The following is a 21,236-nucleotide window of genomic DNA, read 5'->3' as shown; positions in this document are numbered from 1 at the left end:
CCTCGTGATCCGCCCGTCTCGGCCTCCCAAAGTGCTGGGATTACAGGCTTGAGCCACCGCGCCCGTCCCATCTGCTTTCTTAATCAAAAAAGTTGCTGAATTTTAGTTACAGGTTAGTGAAAATAAATAAGTGAGTCTTTCCCCATCCAAGTTTATAGAACCTTGGGATTCTATCCAAGAGCCCTTTGGGTGTCTGTACACCCCAAAGTCAGCCTCTCTGCCAGGATGGCTTCTTTGCTACTGGCCCAAAGGACAATCACAATGACTAAAAAGAACAGTATGACCTGTACCTTCCTGGTATTATCTACTTATAAAACCCAAATTTCACAGCTTGTCCCCAACTGGCAGCCTTCTATAGTATAAGCTTAATGGCAAGAAATGATAAAATTCATGTGAGATCTACAGCCAATGTAAATATACATTGGCTAATGTATATTTGCTTTGTGTTTTGGCTAAAGTGACCAGATAGTTCTACAACAGATAGTGAAACCTGCCCCCTCAAAAACAAAAACAAACAAACAAACAAAGCTGGGCATGGCAGCACACACCTGTAATCCCCGCTACTTGGGAGGCTGAGATGGGAAGATCACCTGAGGTCAGGAGTTTGAGACCAGCCTGGCCAACATGGTGAAACCCCAGCTCACTAAAAATACAAAAAAATTAGCCAGGCATGGTGGCATGCACCTGTAATCCCAGCTACTTGGGAGACTGAGGTGGGAGGATAGCTTGAACTCAGGAAGTGGAGGTTGCAGTGAGCTGACATCACGCCACTGCACTTCAGCCTGGGTGACAGAGCAAAACTCGGTCTCCAAAAAAAGAAAAAAAAAAGAAAGAAAAGAAATAAAGAATGAACAGTGGCATGAGAGTAGGAGCAGAAAGAGGCAAGAAATATTTGGGCTCAGGTACCAAAATGAGTCCAGGCTAAACCAAGTTTCACAGAACTTCATGCTTCAGCCCCAAGCTTGGGGAGCCACAGGGTGGGCACAGTGAGCACGTTTGTAGCCACTTCCCCAGCATGAGCTGAGATACCACATGAGAAGAAATCAAAACAAAACCTACCTCTTTTTTTTTTTTTTTTTTTTGCCTTGAGAGAGCTAGTTTTATTTTAGGGGCTAAAAAGTGGAAAAGGATGTACTGTATTTCCACAGTTAGGCAGTATCTGTACAGAATGTTTTAAGAAAGCAAAGAAGTTTAATAGGTGTTAGAAATAGTATGCTTTAACCTTTTCAAGTGGCATAGGTTTTAATTTTGGCATAACTTTTAGAGGAGACATTGCTATCTTTTTTTTCGTTTAATGTGTACAACTTATGCAGTAAATTATAATGGTGTTGGCCAACACATTTTATATACATACATATATATATTTGTGTAAAATATGTATTCTATCTGTATATATTTTTCTGTTTTTGTCTTATTAGTTAATACATACAAAGAAGCTAGATACAAAAGCATCACTTCTAGAAAATAAAGGATACTAAACCAAAAAGATGATATAGGAGTGCTCATGCTTCCTTAGTTGTTTGTTCTTGAGTCACTTACATGGTTTTTCCAGACAAATGTCTGAGGGAACTATACCTGCTTTGATAAGGGTTGAGTCAAAAGTAGATGAAGGAACTGCTATGAATAGAAAAAAGGAAACTCAAGCTGCTGGTAAGCTTAGGAAATGTGGAAATGAGATCATATTCAGAGAACAAATTTACTTTGAGTTTTGAAATAACCCCTTCTCTGAATGGGTAAGTTCTATATAGCCCAGCCTGTGGAAAATACTCAGAGTGATTAAGGGGCTGCCCGTGGCTATGGGAAATGGTCTTGGTTGCCTTCCACTGGAGATGGGGGTTTGCTGTTCCTCCTGAGAAATGGGGCTGCTAAGGGAAGGAGTCAGCTCTGCAAGTGAGGCCCATGGGTTCTCAGTGTTCAATGCCATGTGCTTCACAGCAGTCTGAGTGTGACATTCTTGGTGTTGATTTTGTTTTCTATGTTTCTGAGAAGCAATTAGTCTCACATTGATCTCAGCTTGGTGGTTCCTTGGTTTACTGGGAACTCCCCAGCCATGCTTAATACCATCCTCTGTGTGTGTGGTGACACTGGCTCGTGGACTTGTCTCTTTCTCCATTCCCTTTCACAGAATTCTGATGGCTAAAGTCTCATCCGTAATTCTATCCAGGAATATAGTTCCAAAATTTAACTATGGGAAAAACACGACCATCAATTTCCCTAGAACTCATCTTTGCAGTGTTTTAAATGAAATTCTGGAACATTTGTGGTCTCTTGCTCCCGTGAAGAGACTGTTTCCTGCTTTGCTTTAAAGATGCCATTTCCTCCCTGGAGAACTTAAAAAATCACTGCAGACAGCATTCTGGGAGCTATAGAAGGATTAAGAATGACCTTTAGCTGAGGAACGAGACAGCACAGCTACAGGAGATTCTGATCTATTTTCTTTTTACATGTGCAATGTTGCACCTCTATGGAAAGCACTGGCCAAGTTCCAAGTCAGCCTCAAGCAGACCCTAACTATTCCAAAGAAAGAGACTGCAGTTACTGCAAAACTTGCCCAGAGACACACCAGGGTAAAAACCTAGTTCAAATCTGCTAAAGGTGTCTCCCACTCGAAGGGTAGAGGGCAGGGATTTCTTTCTAAATGAGGGAACATAAGGTACACATTATGACAATACCATTTCCCACACTTGATAGTTTGAAAACCACTTTCACAATGGTTCTCTTGTTTGTTTATTGTGTTATTGTGTTTTTTTTTTTTTTTTTTTTTTGGCCAGGAAAGTACATTGTACATCATTTGCTTTTTAGACATAAGGTTAATAGAACAAGAGCAATGATACAGCTAAAATTAATCAATCAGTTACATAACAGATATACTTAACAAGAGGTAAGAACTTTTTTTTTTTTTTTTGAGACAGAATCTCATGCTATCACTCAGGCTGGAGTGCATTGGGCGCTATCTCAGCTCACTGCACTCCACCTCCCAGGTTCAAGCGATTCTCATGTCTTAGCCTCTCTAGTATACTGCTGGAATTACAGGCTTGAGGCAACACACCTGGCTAATTTTTGTATCTTTAGTAGAGATGGGGTTTCACTGCGTTGCCCAGGCTGGTCGTGAACTCCTGACCTCAAGAGATCGGCCTGCCTCGGCCTCCCAAAGTGCTGGAATTACAAGTGTGAGCCACCGCTCCCAGCCAGAACATTTGTTTTTTTAAAAGTCTTTATATATGTTACATAGTTAATACAACAGATAATGGCAATTAAGGAATGAAGCATGTTACACAAGTAGACTTAATTTGGAAGGAAAATAAACATTAGAAAATAGCTACTATGAGCCAGGCATTGTGCAGGGATCTTGACATGCATTATTCCACTCGATCCTTACAATAGGTTAGTAGTATTTGCTAATTTTCCAAAGGAAAAGAAAAAAGAAACTCTAAAGTTCAATGAAGAGTGGTTACACTGAGGCACATGGAAATTGTACGATCTGAGAGGTCAGCCCATGTCTTGCCATTACACCACCCTACGTCATTATTTAGGATAAATGTTGCCCATGATTTCTTCTTTCTCCTTTTGATTTTGCCATCCCTTCATCTGAATGTGATTACACTCATCTTACTCTCTATAGCTTCTTTCACCATCATCATCACTGTCATCATAATGGTGATCATTCATTGACCTCATTTAATGCATCTTAGTATAGATTTCTCTTCTTACCCATGTTAGTTTTACCATGTGTTCCTTGAAAGTAGGTCTCAAGTCTTACTCATTTTTATATATTAAGCAGCATCTTACATACCATTTTACATCTATTCTCTTCCCAATAAGTGTTTTTGAATGAACTAAGTGAAGCAAAATGGCATGCCTGCAGTCCTGGCTACTTGGGAGGCTGAGGTGGGAGGATCCCCTGAGCCTAGGAGTTTGAGGCTGCAGTTAGCTATTATCACACCACTACACTTCAGCCTGGGTGACAGAGCAAGACCTTGTCTCTAAACAAAAAAGAAAGAAAAGAAAAAACCAGAGCAGAAATGACTTCTTACAACATGTTGAGAAAAACGACACATTTTTGTTTGTTACTGGATCATCATAACAGTCATGGTCAGTGAGTTAGGATGATAATCTGGTGAAACTGATTTGCTCATGAGTGTCCTTTAGATTCTATTCCCATCCTGGCAGCACTTCTTGGGTACCATCCAGGACCTGCTGTCCACAGCCTCCAGCCTGACCCTCTTGCCTTGACCTGTTCATCCTGCTTCATCCTGTCATGCCCTGGACCAGATGGGCCTCCAATGTCACTGCTTGGTTTCTGGTTTCCATCTCTACCTCATCATTTGGACTTGATGCCTACAGAACTTTGGATTCTCCTCTCCTGTTGGTTGTCTCAGGACATGTCTGGAATGCCCTTCTGGGGATACTGATTTCCCATGCAGCGAAAGGACACAGGTTACAGGAAACTTAACTTTTCTTTCCTTCCTTCCTTCCTTCCTTCCTTCCTTCCTTCCTTCCTTCCTTCCTTCCTTCCTTCCTTCCTTCCTTCCTTCCTTCCTTCCTTCCTTCCTTCCTTCCTTCCTTCCTTCCTTCCTTCCTTCCTTCCTTCCTTCCTTCCTTCCTTCCTTCCTTCCTTCCTTCCTTCCTTCCTTCCTTCCTTCCTTCCTTCCCTCTCTCCCTCCTCCCTTACCTTTCCCTTTCCTTTTCCTTTTCTTTTTTCCACAGATTCTTGCTCTGTTGCCAGGCTGGAGTGCAGTGGTGTGATCTCAGCTCACTGCAACCTCCACCTCCCAGATTCAAGCGATTTTAGTGCCTCAGTCTCCTGAATATCTGGGATTATGGGCACACACCACCACACCCAGCTAATTTTTGTATTTTTAGTAGAGATGGGGTTTTGCCATGTTTGCCAGGCTGCTCTCAAACTCCTGACTTCAAGTGATCTGCCCGCCTTGGCCCCCCAAAGTGCTGGGATTATAGGCATGAGCCACTGTGCCCAGCCAGCCACCATGCCTGGCTGATTTCTGAAAAGAGGAACTTATAACGTTAGGTCACTGGTCAATTTCCACACCAGTACTTAGTGATCAAAATTTACTATTTGTGGATTAATTTACAAATGGCACCAGTGATTACTCAAAAATCAGAGAACAACACTTTTTAGCCTAGGGTGGTGAAGAACATGGACTCTGTAGTCAGACTGCCTAGGTTCAAAGTCCAGCTCTGGGACTTACTATCTAGTAATAGCTGTGTGGCCCTAAGAAAGTACTCAACCTCTCTGTGGCCCATCCATACAATGGGGATAACATTTGTAGGTTATTATGAGAATTAGCTGCCTTAATTATTTTCAAAGTGCTTGCAGCAGTACCAGACGTACAGGAAGAACTATTTAAGTGTTTGTTAAATAAAATATTTGGTTTCTCTGTATTCTTCTCCTGGGAATACTTGGCTCTGACATTCACAGACTGTTAGCCCCTTGCAGGCAGGACTTTGTTTTGTTTACTGTGTTATCCTCAGTACCTAGAATGATGTCACAACATGGGAAATGTGCCATAACTATTGGTTTTAATGAATGAATGGGGACTCTGGAGGGAAACCATCACAATCATAAGAGTTGATTACTTATTAGTTCTGTCTTCTCTCACATGTTTTTCTCTCCTTTATATTTTTACATCAGATGCTTCTTCCTGGGACAGGCTGGCAGAGGCAAAACCTTGACTAATGGCATCACAGACTCTATATCTCATTCATCTGGAAATCAGCTAACACTCTACAGCTGATAAATAGAAAGCTTCTCTGAAATAAGAAGAATCCCAATGCTAGTTTTTACAAAAACTCATAAGTTTAGGGCTGTGGTCCTGTCCTAAAGGAAGTATTGCTAAAGGGAAGCTGTGAAGAGAAATGTTATTTAACATCAGAATCTGCACTTCTGAAATTAGGTTGTAAAAGATGGTGGCTTCCATCTTAAGTGCGATCACTTGTGTTCTCTCTCTTTCCACTCTCACTTTGGGAGAAGCCAGCTGCCATGTGTTAGGACACTCAGGCAGCCTGTGGAAAGCTGCACATGGTGAGGAACAGAGGGCTCCAGTCAAATGACCAATGCCAGCAACCATGTGAGTGAGCTTGGAAGTGGATTCCCCAGCCTCTGTCAAGCCTTGAGACAACTGCCATCCCAGTCAATAGCTCGGATGCAACCTTGTGTGAGATCCCGAACTCAAACCATCCAACTAAGCTGCTCCTAGAAACTGTGTGAGATAATAAATGCTTGTTTTAAGCTGCTAAATTCTGGGGGATATTTTTTTACACAGTAATAGATGTACATTTGGAAAGTATTGTTTAGGACATTCAGTCCACTCTTGCAGAATTTCTGGGATGACTAGGTATTTATGAAGAATACTCATGAGACCAAATATGTAGTCACATTTCCAGAAATACTATATAATCTTTTAAAACATATGGCCATTACAAATTTCAGATTTTTATCTTAGATTTTTACAGGAGGTAACAGTTGGAACAATGGCAGTTTTGGAGTTTTTCTTTGCACTTCTATAACTCAACTCTTCTGTGTACAGATAGCGCAAGGAGTTTTTAGAAAGAGAAATTTGCAGTAGTACCAACCTCTCTTTTTTCATTTTAAAGATCATACTAAAGCTATATCTCTCTAATCTTCTAAAAGGGATTAAAAATAGATGGTGATAAATATATTACCAAGTCATGAAACCATTAAAAGAGATGAAATGACACCAATGACTACAGTTGTGGGGAGGTAAAAATATACTCAAACTAATCAATTGTAATCGGGGACAAAACTCAATATTTAGTTTCTGACACAACACATGGGCACCAAAGTTTTCATTATCTAATTTAGGGAGGTACAATGGTTCACCCAGAGATATATACTTTTCCCCCAGCATAAATTCTAAGAAAACTTTGTTATATAACTTTATAAAGGCTGCTGGATAACAAAGAGTTGTTGAGAGCAACCGTACAAGCAATCAAAAAACAGGGATGTTCCTCATATCATCATTACTTACAGGGGCCTTAGCTCTGATAAAGAGATGGCTTAAGAGGCAGGGAACTAGGCTGGGTGCGGTGGCTCACACCTGTAATCCTGGCACTTTGGGAGGCCGAGGTGGGCAGACCACTTGAGGTCAGGAGTTCAAGACCAGCCTGGACAACATGGTGAAACCCCGTCTCTACTAAAAATACAAAAATTAGCTGGGCTTGATGGGGGGCACCTGTAGTCCCAGCTACTCAGGAGGCTGAGGGAGGAGACTTGCTTGAATCTAGGAGGTGGAGGTTGCAGTGAGCCGAGATATTGTGCCACTGCACTCCAGCCTGGGCGAGAGAGAGACTCTGTCTCAAACAAAAAAACTACCAACAACAAAAACAAAAGAGGCAGGGAAGTAGAGCACAGGTGCATGGCATTCTGGGGACCTGACTTGCTATAGAAATAGTTTTTGCATAAAACTTTAGCACTTCCAAAATCTGTGTTCCTTGGAAAATTGATTCTAAGGGACTCTGTTAAAATGGGCACACTGTGGTCTCTTTGCCCTCTTGGAGAACATTTCAGCATATTAAAGGTATAAAAAGTCCTTCATAAAAATAAAAGTGTTGGCTGGGCGCAGTGGCTCACACCTGTAATCCCAGCACTTTGGGAGGCCAAGGCAGGCGAATCACAAGGTCAGGAGATTGAGACCATCCTGGCTAACACGGTGAAACCCCGTCTCTACTAAAAAAATTAGCCGGGCGTGGTGATGGGCACCTGTAGTCCCAGTTACTCGGGAGGCTGAGGCAGGAGAATGGTGTGAACTCAGGAGGCAGAGGTTGCAGTGAGCCAAGATTGCACCACTGCACTCCAGCCTAGGTGACTGAGTGAGACTCCATCTCTAAATAAATAAATTAAGTGTTAACTATTAAATCTAGCGTTTTTCAAATGCTACAAAGACTACAGAACTCTTTTTGGGTAATGCCTACATTCCCCTGCATTTATTTGGGAGACGCCAGTCTTACAAATAAATACCTAGGAAGCTGAGCCTCACTTTTCACCACTCATTTGAGTCACCTGGTGAATTTTACAAACACGCTCTGCCTAGGCATCACCCCAACAGATTCTGGTTCACTTGGTCTGGGTGGGGGCCTGGGTAATGGTGTGGGTTAAAAACTCTCCCCAGGTGATTCTAATGAACTAGATGGTGGAGAACACCAGCTGCCTCAAGTAAGACTCACCCAGAGCACTTGTTAAAGCACTGATTGTTGGATCCTACCCCAGGAGTTTTCAATTAAACAGGGTTGGGGCAGAGCCTGAGAATTTGTATGTCTAACAGGTTCCCAGGTGCTGCTGTTGCTGCCCTCTGAGAACTGGTGCTCTGACGAACAATGGGTAAGCATGGCTGTTAGGCTATCCTTATCATCAGTGTCAGTTGTATGTATGGCTGATAGTTCAGAGTAAGGATCAGAACAAGGGTGTAGAACAGCGCAGATTTCCCTTTGTTTTGAGCTGAATACAAACAGCAATTACCACACCTTGCACCAATAGGTGGAAACTGAGTTTGGCCATGACCCATTGCATCCCACCTCCAGGCAGAATACAGGAGGAGGGGTAGTTACAATAGTGGGTGGGGGCCCTGAGGGCTGTCAAGTTATCTGTGGAATGGCCTCAACTCAAGGGTGATGTTAGCAGGAAGGGAGGCATTTTCATAGCAGATGGAGGTGTTTACCTGGTTGAAAAAGCCAAGGCAGTCAGGAATGCCTGGCCCAGAGCAGAGCGGGGCAATGGAAATGTTACCTCCTGTAAAAAGGGGTTTATATCAATACTCTTAGGAGAGAGAAAAACTTTCAAGGAGGCAGAACATGATTGGGCTGTGAGGAGACCTTGCTGGGTGCCCCCCATAACCAGGCCAATTTTAGGGTTCAGCACCAAGCCTGAGAGGATGAGCTGTTAAGGCAGGCTGACAGGAAGTGGGTACAGTGGGGAGACAAGACCTGCATTTTTTGTTTTGTTTTGTTTTGTTTTGAGATGGAGTCTCGCTCTGTCGCCCAGGCTGGAGTGCAAGAGCGTGATCTTGGCTCACTGCACACTCCGCTTCCTGGGATCAAGTGATTCTCCTGCCCCAGCTTCCTAAGTAGCTAAGATCACAGGCACCCGCCATCACGCCAGGCTGATTTTTGTGTTTTTAGTAGAGACAGGGTTTCACCAGGATGGCCAGGCTGGTCTCGAACTCCTGACCTCAGGCAATTGGCCCGCCTTGGCCTCCCAAAGTGCTGGGATTACAGGCTTAAGCCACCACACCCGGCCAAGACCTGCATTCTTGTCTAGCACTGATACTGATGGACCTTTCCTAGCCTGTTTTTTCTTGGTGGTTCATCCCACCTCATGCTAAAAATAGTTTAAAAGAAGTACCCATTGAGAATGCCTGGAAACATTTGTAAAAGGCATAATGCGGCTGGCGGTGGCTCACACCTGTAATCCCAGCACTTTGGGAGGCCAAGACGTGCGGATCACAAGGTCAGGAGATGGGGACTGTCATGCGCGTCCGTGTGAAGAGACCACCAAACAGGCTTTGTGTGAGCAACAGGGCTGTTTATTTCACCTGGGTGCAGGCGGGCTGAGTCCGAAAAGAGTCAGCGAAGGGAGATAAGGGTGGGGCCGTTTTGTAGGATTTGGGTAGGTAAAGGAAAATTACAGTCAAAGGGGGGTTGTTCTCTGGCGGGCAGGAGTGGGGGTTACAAGGTGCTCACTGGGGGAGCTTTTTGAGCCAGGATGAGCCAGGAAAAGGAATTTCACAAGATAATATCATCGCTTAAGGCAAGGACCAGCCATTTTCACTTCTTTTGTGGTGGAATGTCATCGGTTAAGGCGGGGCAGGGCATTTGCACTTTTGTAATTCTTCAGTTACTTCAGGCCAGCTGGGCGTATAGGTGCAAGTCACAGGGGATGCGATGGCTTGGCTTGGGCTCAGAGGCCTGACAGAGACCATCCTGTCTAACACAGTGAAACCCCGTCTCTATTAAAAAAACAAAAAATTAGCCGGGCGAGGTGGCCGGCGCCTGTAGTCCCAGCTACTTGGGAGACTGAGGCAGGAGAATGGCGTGAACCCGGGAGGCGGAGCTTGCTGTGAGCCGAGATCGCGCCACTGCACTCCAGCCTGGGCGTGAGACTCCGTCTCAAAAAAAAAAAAAAAAAAGCATAAAGCCTTGATTGTCAAGTGGTCTCGTAAGAAAATACCACACTTCCTTACTTTTGCTCATTTTCATTCCCGAAAGGGCTCCTTTTCAGTTTCTCTGACCCTTGGGCATCTTTTTCCCAGCCCCCTTGTTTCAGTTTCCTGCTTGCCCACCAATAACTTCGTTAGAGTCACACCACACACATGGTTCGCCTACTGGTGACAACAGAGAGAGCTCATGGGCAATTTTAATAGTACAGATGTTATTTCTCTTCTCAGAGAAACTGCCTCTGAGAGCCCCACAGTGATGGAGTTATAATCCCAGAAACCTCCACAAGGGAGGGGCCAGCCAGTCTCTGTTCTCGGCATTCACTGGCACCAGCCTCTGGCCTCCAGGAAGATGGAGGGCGCTGGGGAAGGCAGTCGTGGTTCCTCCCCAGCTCAAACTTCCCCATGTGAAATCCCGTGGGCCAGTTTGAGGTCCACTGGCCACTAAAATGCAATCTTTCTGTTTTGGAAACGTTCCTTAGAACTAATTAGCAACAAGAGAAGGCCACAGATAAGAACCTCAAATACCAGAACACCACTGATAAGGCACTAACCTGACATGCCTAGACCTCAGGAGGGAATCATGTCTGGGCTTCAACTCCCCAGAAATGGCTAGTAAAGACAAGCCATTGAAGGAACAAGTTCAGCAACAAAAAAGCAAGGCCCTTGCTTTTGTTAATGAGAAGTGATTTGGATACACGTACATTCTAGTGAGCCTAAAGGCCGTCTTACCTTGGGGCCTGTCTACCATGCTCTTTATGGAGCTCTCCTCTCATCAACAAATATTAGCTTTAGCCACCTCTTGGGGGAAGCCTGACCCCACTCCCTCACTGTGCCACGTCCTCTTATTATTAATTCTCACAGCCAACCTTTTATTTTGGAGCATTTACCACAACTGGAATCAAGTTGTGTCATTTGCCTTTCTCTTGTTCAATGGTGTATTCCCACCACCTAGCACAAAGTCTGTGTAAATATTTGTGGAACAAATATGCATGGCTTCTATGACTGAGGAACTCACAAATATATGTGAGAGGGTTTCACGCAGGACTTGCTGATAGCTTTGGTTGCAGTCACAAGATACGCCATCTACATCCACAACTTCCACACTAGTAACTCAGATTCTGAACCCTATATTGCAGGACTCACAGAGGAGGGTAGTAAAAAAAAAACAAAACAGTTTTTCTTCCCTTCGCTTCTGGCTCCTCACTGGTGTAACGGGTGGAGGTAGAAAAGTCAGCCCATGTTACAAATCAGGGTTTCTACAGAGGGTTGACAGTGAGCTTCCCTCTTGCCACAAGGCTAGAGAGAAGAGCTTCATAAAGAGTACTTAGAAAAAGTAATTTGTGACACCTCAAGCTTGGACACACAGGGCTGGTATGTGACTTGTGCCTGAAAATAAAGGTCTAGCGGAGTCGAGGATGCATTTGGAAGTTACTACACTCATGGATCCCAGGCCAAAAGTGCTGATTGGTCTATGACTGGGGTGGGAGTGTGGGTGAGTGACCAGATGGGACACCTCGAGTTGGCATGTTGGTGTGATCATTTTAAAATGGGCAATAAGCTTACTAGCTTCCTGCCTGAAGTGACAGTGGTAGTCTGTTGGAGGCAGATGCTGAAGGGCATTGCAAGGGCCAGCCACAGGAGAGGCCAGAGGAGTCCGAGGCACCCAGGGTGGGCTTTGACAATGCCCAAAGGAAACCAAGGCCAAGGACGTCAAAGGTGTCATTCAATCAGCCCTCTCATGCTCCTTATCTCTCCTCCCTACCTTCCCGCCCTTTCATCCTGGGAAATGCTGGGTGGTGGGAGGAGTAGGGAGGATAGCAAAAAGCTCTTGGCTTCCAGCCTAAAGCAGGCCTAAGCTGGATGAGGGGAGAATATTCAATTCTAAATGTATTTCAGGATTGTGGTTGTTACATGACTGGACTTGTAAGTTACTGAAATGAGACCCTTGCTAAAAGTGAATACAGAGCTTATTTAAAAGTAGCTGTCTCTGAGGAATTCTGGGAACTGCCATAAAGTTCATCTCTGAAGGCAAACAGCCCCCCAAAAGTGGATTTGTAGGGACACACATGACAATCGCTGTTGCTTTATGATTGTCCCTCATGGTCAATGTGATAGTCTTTAAACTTCAGGCATTATCCTACATTACCAGAGATGAAAGAAAGAAGATCTAGGGGTTTAGGCAAATTGCCCTGGGTCAAAGGTAGGTGAATGTCACAACTTGAACACAGGCCCAGGGTAGAGGACTCCATGTTCTGTTCTTTCCCCCAGTACCACAAAGCATTTTCTATCTTCCCCAATTTTTCACGCTTTTAGGTCTCTATTTCTGACCAGGCCTTGTCACCATCTATACATCAGGTCATTTTTAACCAAAGACAAGGGGAAAATGGTAAGATGTGCATGTTAACAGAAGAGGGGAGCCAGGGTCGTTCACTCAGTCAAGAGGAGCAGGTGGGGAGGGTGAGTTAAGGAAGGGAGGAGCGGATGATAATTGGCTACCACAGAAATAAAGATTTGTCAACAGGGGCAGAGAGAGACGAGGAAAGGAGGAGGGTGGAGAAAAAGGTGGCTTTGCTGACAGTCCCTAGGGTCCCCTTACAGCTGTTCTCAGCTGCAGAGTTCTGAAGCTCAGGTGGCCATGAGATCCCTAGAGACCCTCTTGGTGCTCCTTTGACAAGGCTGATTTAAATGAACTCTATCCTTGGGAGAAGAAGGAAAAACTTACAGGTGTAAGAGTGATTTTCACAGCAGCCTTTTATCCAAAGCATCTTACCTGTAATGAACAACCCCCTCTAGTAACTAGGTGGCAAGAAGCACTTAAGCTTCCAGACAAAAAGACTCTTTTAAAAACTGTCCTCTATAAAGACAACTGGAAAAGAGAATAGAGAGAATATTCAAAGTTAAGCTCCAGTTGAGAACAAATGCATCAGCACTGTGTCTAAGTTACTGGTAGCCAAGATGCCAAGAGAAGCTAACGTGGGACTTGAAATGATTCACAGAGGGCCAGGTGCGGTGGCTTATGCCTGTAATCTCAGCACTTTGGGAGGCCGAGGTGGGCGGATCACGAGGTCAGGAGTTCAAGACCAGTCTGGCAAACATAGTGAAACTCCATCTCTACTAAAAATACAAAAAATTAGCCGGATGTGGTGGTGTGTGCCTGTAATCCCAGCTACTTGGGAGGCTGAGGCAGGAGAATTGCATGAACCTGGGAAAGCGGAGGTTGCAGTGAACTGAGATTGTGCCACTGCACTCCAGCCTGGGCAACAGAATGAGACTACCTCTAAAAAAAAAAAAAAAAAAAAAAAAGATTCACAGAAAAAAAAAAAGTATTTCACAGAGAAATCAATAGCAAAGCCTTTAAAATGTTATGGGCTGTGTCCATTTACCAGGGGAGGTCAATCACTCTTATGCAGAAATCTAAATTAACCTAATAAGGTTGTTCAGTTCTGACTGGTTGCTTTGCTACAGAACTTTCCATCTCTGAATAAAAGATGGAAATAAATAATTTTAAAGTATCCAATAAAAATACATATAGTGAACTTACGAGGTGCCAGGCACCTCTCTACGTATGTGTCAGCCCAGCAACCTCCAAGGCAGGTACTATCCCGTTCATGATGGGAAACAGAGGATCTGGGGCTTTATAAACATGCCCATAGTCTATGGCTTGTGAGTGGCACAGCAGGACTCTAAGCCGGGTTGTCTGGCTTGACTCCTTGCTCTGAAGCCCTGTGCCTGCTGCTTGTGTTCTGGCACAGCTTGCCTGGCACTTTACCACTCCTTGTTTTCGTATCAGTTTTTGGAAGTGGCTGCTGGGCTGTTCTTGGCACCACTTAGGAAGACTGTGTAAGCTCCGGGGGTCCCATCCTGCCCTCCCATGTGCTGTCACTTAGACATCTTCATTTCACCATCTACAATGTGAAGGGTTGGGATTCCTGTAACTGGAGAACTAGCAGAGCCCATCAACAGCATTGGGCTCTGCTAGTTCTTGGAAGCACTTGGAAGATTACACAAATGCTAGGCATAAAATAAATGTCAATAAAAACACATGGCAAAAGGACTCGCAAAGTCAAGTCAGTGTCTTAGTCCATTTGCATTGCTATAAAGGAATACTTGAGGCTGGGTAATTTATAAAGATAAGAGGTTGATTTGGCTCATGTTTCTGGAGGCTGTACGATAAGCATGGTACCAGCATCCACTTCTGGGAAGGGCTTCAGGGAGCTTTTACTTATGGTGGAAGGCAAAGGGGGAGCAGGTATGTCACATGGTGAGAGAGAGGAGATGCCAGGCACTTTTTAACAACCAGATATCCTACGAACTTATTACCAAGGCGGGCGGGGAGGACACCAAGCCATTTGTGAGGAATCTGTCTCCACAACCCAAACACCTCCCACCAAGCCCCACCTCCAACACTAGGAATCACATTTCAACATAAGATTTGGAGGGGACAAATATCCAAACTCTATCAGTCGGTTTGTCATGGGCACCAGTCTGCCATCATTAACTGATTCCTAATCATGACTTTGGGAAGATAAAGTGGCAAGGAACACAAACTTGACTGAGACAGCAGATTCTTGCAGTAATCCAAATCCTTGGGCCACATGAATTTTAAATATGACTGATAGAAATAGTTTGCCTCACTCCTTCTTTCAATAAATTATTGCTGAGAACATTTTATATGGCAGACACTAGTCTAGAGGCTGGGGACACCCTGGTGAACAGGACAGTCTCTACTCCCACAGAACTTACTAATGCAATTAGTACCCAGTTATAATTATGACAAATGCCACAAAGAAGTATAGAATGAAAGAGAGCATATACCCAGAGGACCTGGATAGTGTGGGGGTGGGTGCAGGGGTGGGTTAGGAAAGGCTTCCTGAAGGAAGTGATGCCTAAGTGGAGACCTTAAGGATATGGAGGACTCAGCTAAGTAAGGAAGGGGTGGAGGGTGGTGGTGATGGTACACAGTCTACTTAGCGCATGAGGACTTTTGGATAGGAGGAGCAAGGAGTATTGGAGAGCCTGAAGGAAGGTGTGTGTGACTGGTGTGTGGAGAGTGGGAGGAACAGGCAGCGAGACTGGTAAGGTAGATCATGCTATCCATGTACTCCACAGTGGGATTCTGTAAGCCTATTTGGAACTCAGAAAGTATGGAAGGGCAGTCAGCATGCTTCTAGAAGCCCCAGCTGTAGAACTCAAACATGCTGGCCAATTATGTGGGCTCATCTGCAGGAAGCACACTTCTACATTTATAGTCCTAGACAGATGTGAAGTTCTTATTGTCCATCTACAAATGCTCACATTGTACCAACCATTTAATTACAGTAAGAAAAGCCAGCCAGGTTGGTCAGTTGAATGAGGCAGGCAGGAATTGAAATGACACATCTCCACCATTGCACCTGGCAGAATCATCTGAACCCTAACTTGAGAATTAAGCAATCGTATCAGAGCCTCCTACTTCCACTACCACTGTCAGCTTCCTGTCCCAGTCTCAGAAAGGTAAAACCAGTAGAGCAGGTATGCGTACACCCAGCATTCAATAAAACAAACCCAACATCTCACCTTGAAACCTCTAGCTTTTGCCTTTGTCCCCTTCGCAGTCAGTCAAAATGAATTCATTCTCACATGGAAAGTAATGCTTCAACACTCCTCCTTGCATTCAGCAGATAATCTGTAGTTTAAAGAATGATTTTTTTTTTCACAGAATTCCCAAGTGCTTTTATAAACAATAGTGAAACCCCTCCATCCCTCAGTAAGAAAAGCATATTTTCATTTTACAGCTGAGGGCAGGAGCCTGTTAAAGGTCCAGTGGGAGAACGGACTAGGGAGGGCTCCTGACAGTCCCGATGTTGTGAAACTCACTCATCCTTGAGGCTTCTCGTAAATATGACCAGAGGCACCGCCCACATTACTCACTCTGGGTTTTTAATACCAATGTTTGATTGAGGCTTTCTTCCCTTCCTATTATTCCTTCAGAAGATTTTTAGAAACTAGAGGTTAAGGATTCAGCTGGGAGAATGCCCTTATGTCTTCTCAGACTGAATACTCCTAAGCTGGAGTCTGTTCCTGAGATAGCCTTTTGGTATGAAGAGAAAATGATATGATTACAAGACTGTACCCTTCCCTCCTACCTCCACCGCCCACTTTCAAATACCCCATTGTTAACATTGTACACTTTCAAAAGTAAAGCGAACACAGGGGAAATAACCTTTTCTCAAAAAGTGTGCCAGTCTCCCTTCAAATGTATTCTGTGATTTCCAATAAATCAACTCCCCCAAAATAATACACTAGAAATCACTCCGACCCCCACATTCTAGCCTTTGGAACCAAAAGGACTTATCTAGCCTATGTGGTATCACTGGAATTGTCACTTTGAAAAGATTAGTCTTATCCTATATAAACATATGAGGCTCATGATGGAGAAGTGGTTAGGAATACAGATGCTGCGGTCAGACTTCCCAGGCTCTGCCATTTACTAGCTGTGTGATAGGCAAGTTTCTTAACTTCTTTATGACTTAGTTTACCCACCTGTAAAATGGAGATAACAGGTGGTGAGGAGAAATGGGATAATGCAGCAAAAACGTGTAACAAAGAGGAAACCCTCAATAAATGGTAAATATGATTATTGTTCCCCTAGTAGAAGTTGCCCCTGGAGGGCGTGTCCTTCACTTACAAAAAGGCAGCTCCCTGGAGCAAATTCCCTGCTCCCACTTCCTAGAGCCCTAACAAGTAATATGTCTGTGAATACTTTGTCATGGGCTTTTTTTTTTTTTTTTTTGAGAAGGAGTCTTGGTCTGTCGCCCAGGCTGGAGTGCAGTGGCACGATCTCGGCTCACTGCAAGCTCCGCCTCCCAGGTTCACGCCATTCTCCTGGCTCAGCCTCCGGAGTAGTTGGGACTACAGGCGCCCACCACCAGGCCCGGCTAATTTTTTGTATTGTTTTAGTAGAGACGGGGTTTCACCGTGTTCGCCAGGATGGTCTCGATCTCCTGACCTCGTGATCCGCCCGTCTCGGCCTCCCAAAGTGCTGGGATTACAGGCTTGAGCCTCCGCGCCCGGCCTGTCATGGGCTTTTTTTTGTTTGTTTGTTTTTAAGACAAAGAGGCTTGAAATGAGACAAAGGAAAACAAATACCAGAATTGCAAAGTTAACATTTTTATTGAACTGAAATTGGTGTAGAACAGGGGCCACCACAGCTGCTGAGCTCAATAACAACTGAAAAGCCCCTGTGACATTTTACCTTTGAGAGTCCTAACACGGTTTGAATGGAACAGCTGAGAAACAGCATATATATAATTTAACACCTCAAAATAGTTTGAAATGAGCCTCACAGCCTTGTTCAATCTTCAGGTTACAAATAACATTGATAGCATCTTCTGTGGCCTTCAGTTAGTAGTGCCAGTTAATATCGTTTCCAAAAACTTTCCTCTCAAAGTGCTGGCTATAATTTTTTCTCCATCCAGTACATGTAAGAAAAGGATTCAGTAATACTTGGGCAAGTAATAAACTGTAGAACTTTAAAAGTAGTAAAGGCATATACCAAGCATACGTGACTCCACACATTTTCAGAAAGGCAGTGGACTGGCTAACGAGTTTCTGCCAAGTTTCAGAAGCAAAGAATGCACTAATGAAAAGGGTGAGGCATCCAAGCAGAGTGTCTGAACTGATGGACCATTTTTGTCTAAAACTAATTTCAACATCTTCCAATATGCAAGCAGGCATTTGTTTTACATAATAAGGTGAAACACTTTATAAGAGAAAAGAAAACTCTAAAGCTTATAAGATCAATCAGAGAAAAAATTAATACTGAATTTTTATAATCAATGCATGGAGCAATGATATAAACTGACCATAACAATTTTGTGAGAACAAGTATAAAACATCCGTTACTACTTAAAGAGTTGAAAGTTAACCCCTCTAAAGTATTCCAAGTGGAATAAATAACAAGGTAGGAAATGCAATACCTGTATATTTTAAAAAGCCCACATCTAGTTAATGTTCTCTTAGTTTGTTTTAAATCAGTTGTTCATTCAATCTGGAGTTGATTTAAGGATGTTGGTAAAAATCTTCAAAAGTCCTTCAAATCATTTTAGATGAAATGTGATAGAAAAAAACTATACAACTCATTCTCTAATCTTGTTATTTTTTACACCATCCTTCCCAAAAAGAAAAGAAAAGAAAAAAAAATTCTTCCACCAGAGTAACTTAGACATTAAGTGGCCACTATTCCTGTAGTAATCATTTTTAAGAATCTAAAGGTCTTGCAGTAGGAGATGAAAAATGATTATAAATATTTTAATAGGCTCATGCCTCATCTTCAAAAGGGATGAAACTTGGATAATGGCAGATTCAGAGATTTATAACTTTCAAAGTTACAACTAATAGACACACTTTTTGCAAGGATCTGTCCAACACATACAACTAACATCTAAATTAAGGCTTTTACTGGTATGTGATCAGGTCTAAGGGTATGCAATGCTGGATTTCCATTTAGCATCTCCAGTTTTCATTGTTACCCAACTTGTAAACCAGATGTGCTGATGTACAGGGTAGGAGCTCCAATGGCTAACCATTCACCAACTGGAAGGCTTGTTTGTAAACAGGTTCTGAAATAAGAGTTGGCAGTGAAACAACTGAGGAGGTGCCTCAGATCATGCAAAGGGGAAAAGTGATTTGCAGCTGCTGACATGATGGACATTTTAAAAAAAAAAAAAAAGCCAACAGTTGACCTTCAGTTCAACATTTCAAGATTTACAGACCTAAAAGTTTAGAGCTACATCCAAGTCAATGGTTCTCATACTTTAGCTTGCAAAAAGTCACCTACAGGAAACCAGTGAAAATGCAGATACTTAGGCCCTATACCTAGAGATTCTAACTCAGGTGATCCAAATGGTCCAAGCACCTTTTGCTTTTGAGAAACTTTGCTCATAGCAAATAGCAGCACACAGTCTTCGATTAAAAGGCCAAGATGTCCAAGAAATAACACCAATGAGTTCATTACCTATAGACAAACCCCTCATGAGACTCTATCATAATAATATGATGCCCGAATTTATCCCCAATTAAGCTTCCCTTTCCTTTCTTCAATTAAAAAGTTTGAAATAAATTAACGTTTAATAATGATTGTACCAATTCCGAGGTAAAAAAAGAGCACCAGGGATCTCAATGCTAAAAGAAACAGAATTCCTTAGGAGGTCCATGCTACATAGAAACAAAATTTCTGCGATAATGTTATAGAGTGGTAGTGCAAAAGGGTCTTGTTTCAGTCTTTGTATAGTCTGTATACTTCCGTATATTTTAGTATATTATCTAATCTTTCCAGTTAATGTTTTAGAAGAACCCCAAAGAGAAAAGTTAATCTACATGCTCTCTCAAGTTTTCTAGATAACCAACATTTTTCTGGTTTACAGTGATACACAACAAACTTATTTATTTATTTTTCTGGATGCTGGAGACAAACATCTTTATTAAAGACACTACCAAAATTTTGGCAAACATTTCAAAACAGATTTGTAAACATAATGCTTCCCTTTTCAACTGGCAGCACTTTGAAAAGACAATACAATAAGACAATACAACTTGAATCAACATTAGTTCAAAATCCTTATATTTTTGACCACATAACTTATGTTCCCACGTGATAAAACAAGTGACAGTTTAAATCAACGTCAACAGATAAACTCCATGAAATGCAAGTTTGTGCTGTTTGATGAATCACAGTATGTTATGGTTAAATATATCCACTCTTTTTTATATTCCTGGCACCAGGATGAAAAAAAAATCTTTAAATATACATCTTATGTAGGTAATAGCTTCTTTGCATATCTCTCTTCAAAAAATACTTTATAGCAGTATATAAATAGGTTACCTACACATTTAATTTTATAATTTTGTCCCAAAACTATAGATCTGTTTCATTTTCATGACATATCAATTTTTGCCCAACATTAATAAAGCTGACAAACTCGTTGAAATGGAAATGCTTTTGTCTTCCACAACAAAATTAGCAATTTGATAGAAAACAAAAACAAAAACAAAAAAACACCCTACAGTAACACTCGTCAGTTGTTTAACCTGAGCGTTTGGCCTACTAGGAGTAGCAGCTTTTTTTCCTTCATGCACGCTCACATCCACACCACCTCTGCACACATACAGATCGAGCACACACTTCCAGATGCTGGTAGGCCACAATATGCTTCCCATTGCTCTAATCAAGTGGGAAGCAGTGTAGCTAATGATTAACCACACTATGTACACAACTAGCAAACACCTTAAGGCAACCATTGCAATGGGGGGTTAACTTGCAGGGCGGATTTAATGTTCTAGATCAAGTCAGCCTGTATATACATATGTGTATGTGAATCTATACACATACACCTTTCTATTTTTTAACCCTCCAAGACAATGTTTATTTTTTTTTAAATTTTGTGCAAATTTCTAAATATTCTACCATTTAAGGCAAAGAGTTTGCATTAGGAAAGGTCAGAAAATAGGCTTACGTTTATCCAAAAGCATTTCACCTTGCACATTACTGTTGTTGTTGTTTTTAAAACACATACAACTTTTAAGTGTGGACACTGGATCCCCAATATCTAAAAAATCATTTCTAATAACAAACACAAGTTTTTGAGGAAAAAAAAACTGATTTGAAATATAGACAATGGATCCCCAATACCTAAAAAATTATTTCTATTAACAAACACAAGTCTTGGGGGTGGGGTGGTGGGGAGGACCAGAAAGAGCAGCTTCGAAATGCAGGGAAGCAAAGTAAAATGGAAAAGAAAAAGTAACTCAAGTTTACTAATACTGAAACTTTCAACAGCCAAAGTTTCACCTTTTTAGAATCTAGAGCAACTCATTTGGAATTTTAAATAAATAAGCTTAAGTTTATTCACATCTTCTGGTCCAAGCAGAGTTCTAGGGCCATGACTCTGCTTGCTGTTGGTCAAATTCACCTATTAGCCTTTTGATGTGAGCCAGCTTGTTATGAAGATATTCACATCTGTATTTTTCTTCATGGTAATTGGGACTAGACTGCAGATGATAAAA

General features: G+C 42.6%; 1 protein-coding gene and 1 long non-coding RNA gene across 2 annotated transcripts in view; one reads left to right on the top strand and one right to left on the bottom strand.

The window, feature by feature from the left end:
• LOC115896433 overlaps positions 1-6,245 on the top strand; it is a 32,133-nt gene extending 25,888 nt beyond the window's left edge. The window contains exon 3 of the long non-coding RNA XR_004056308.1: positions 5,654-6,245. This is a non-coding gene — a long non-coding RNA (uncharacterized LOC115896433). The remainder of the gene's footprint in view (positions 1-5,653) is intronic.
• An 11,081-nt stretch (positions 6,246-17,326) lies between these two features.
• The window catches only part of ELL2 (elongation factor for RNA polymerase II 2), a 77,096-nt gene continuing 73,186 nt past the window's right edge, over positions 17,327-21,236 (bottom strand). Inside the window, exon 12 of the mRNA XM_010380593.2 lies at positions 17,327-21,221. Coding sequence (XP_010378895.1) covers positions 21,105-21,221 — 117 coding nt within the window. The 3' untranslated portion in view covers positions 17,327-21,104. The remainder of the gene's footprint in view (positions 21,222-21,236) is intronic.

The sequence above is a fragment of the Rhinopithecus roxellana genome, chromosome 3 (assembly GCF_007565055.1).
Source record: "Rhinopithecus roxellana isolate Shanxi Qingling chromosome 3, ASM756505v1, whole genome shotgun sequence".
NCBI lineage: Eukaryota > Metazoa > Chordata > Mammalia > Primates > Cercopithecidae > Rhinopithecus > Rhinopithecus roxellana.
The sequence above is the reverse complement of the archived record's forward strand: the minus strand, read 5'-3'. Positions and strand labels throughout refer to the sequence as shown.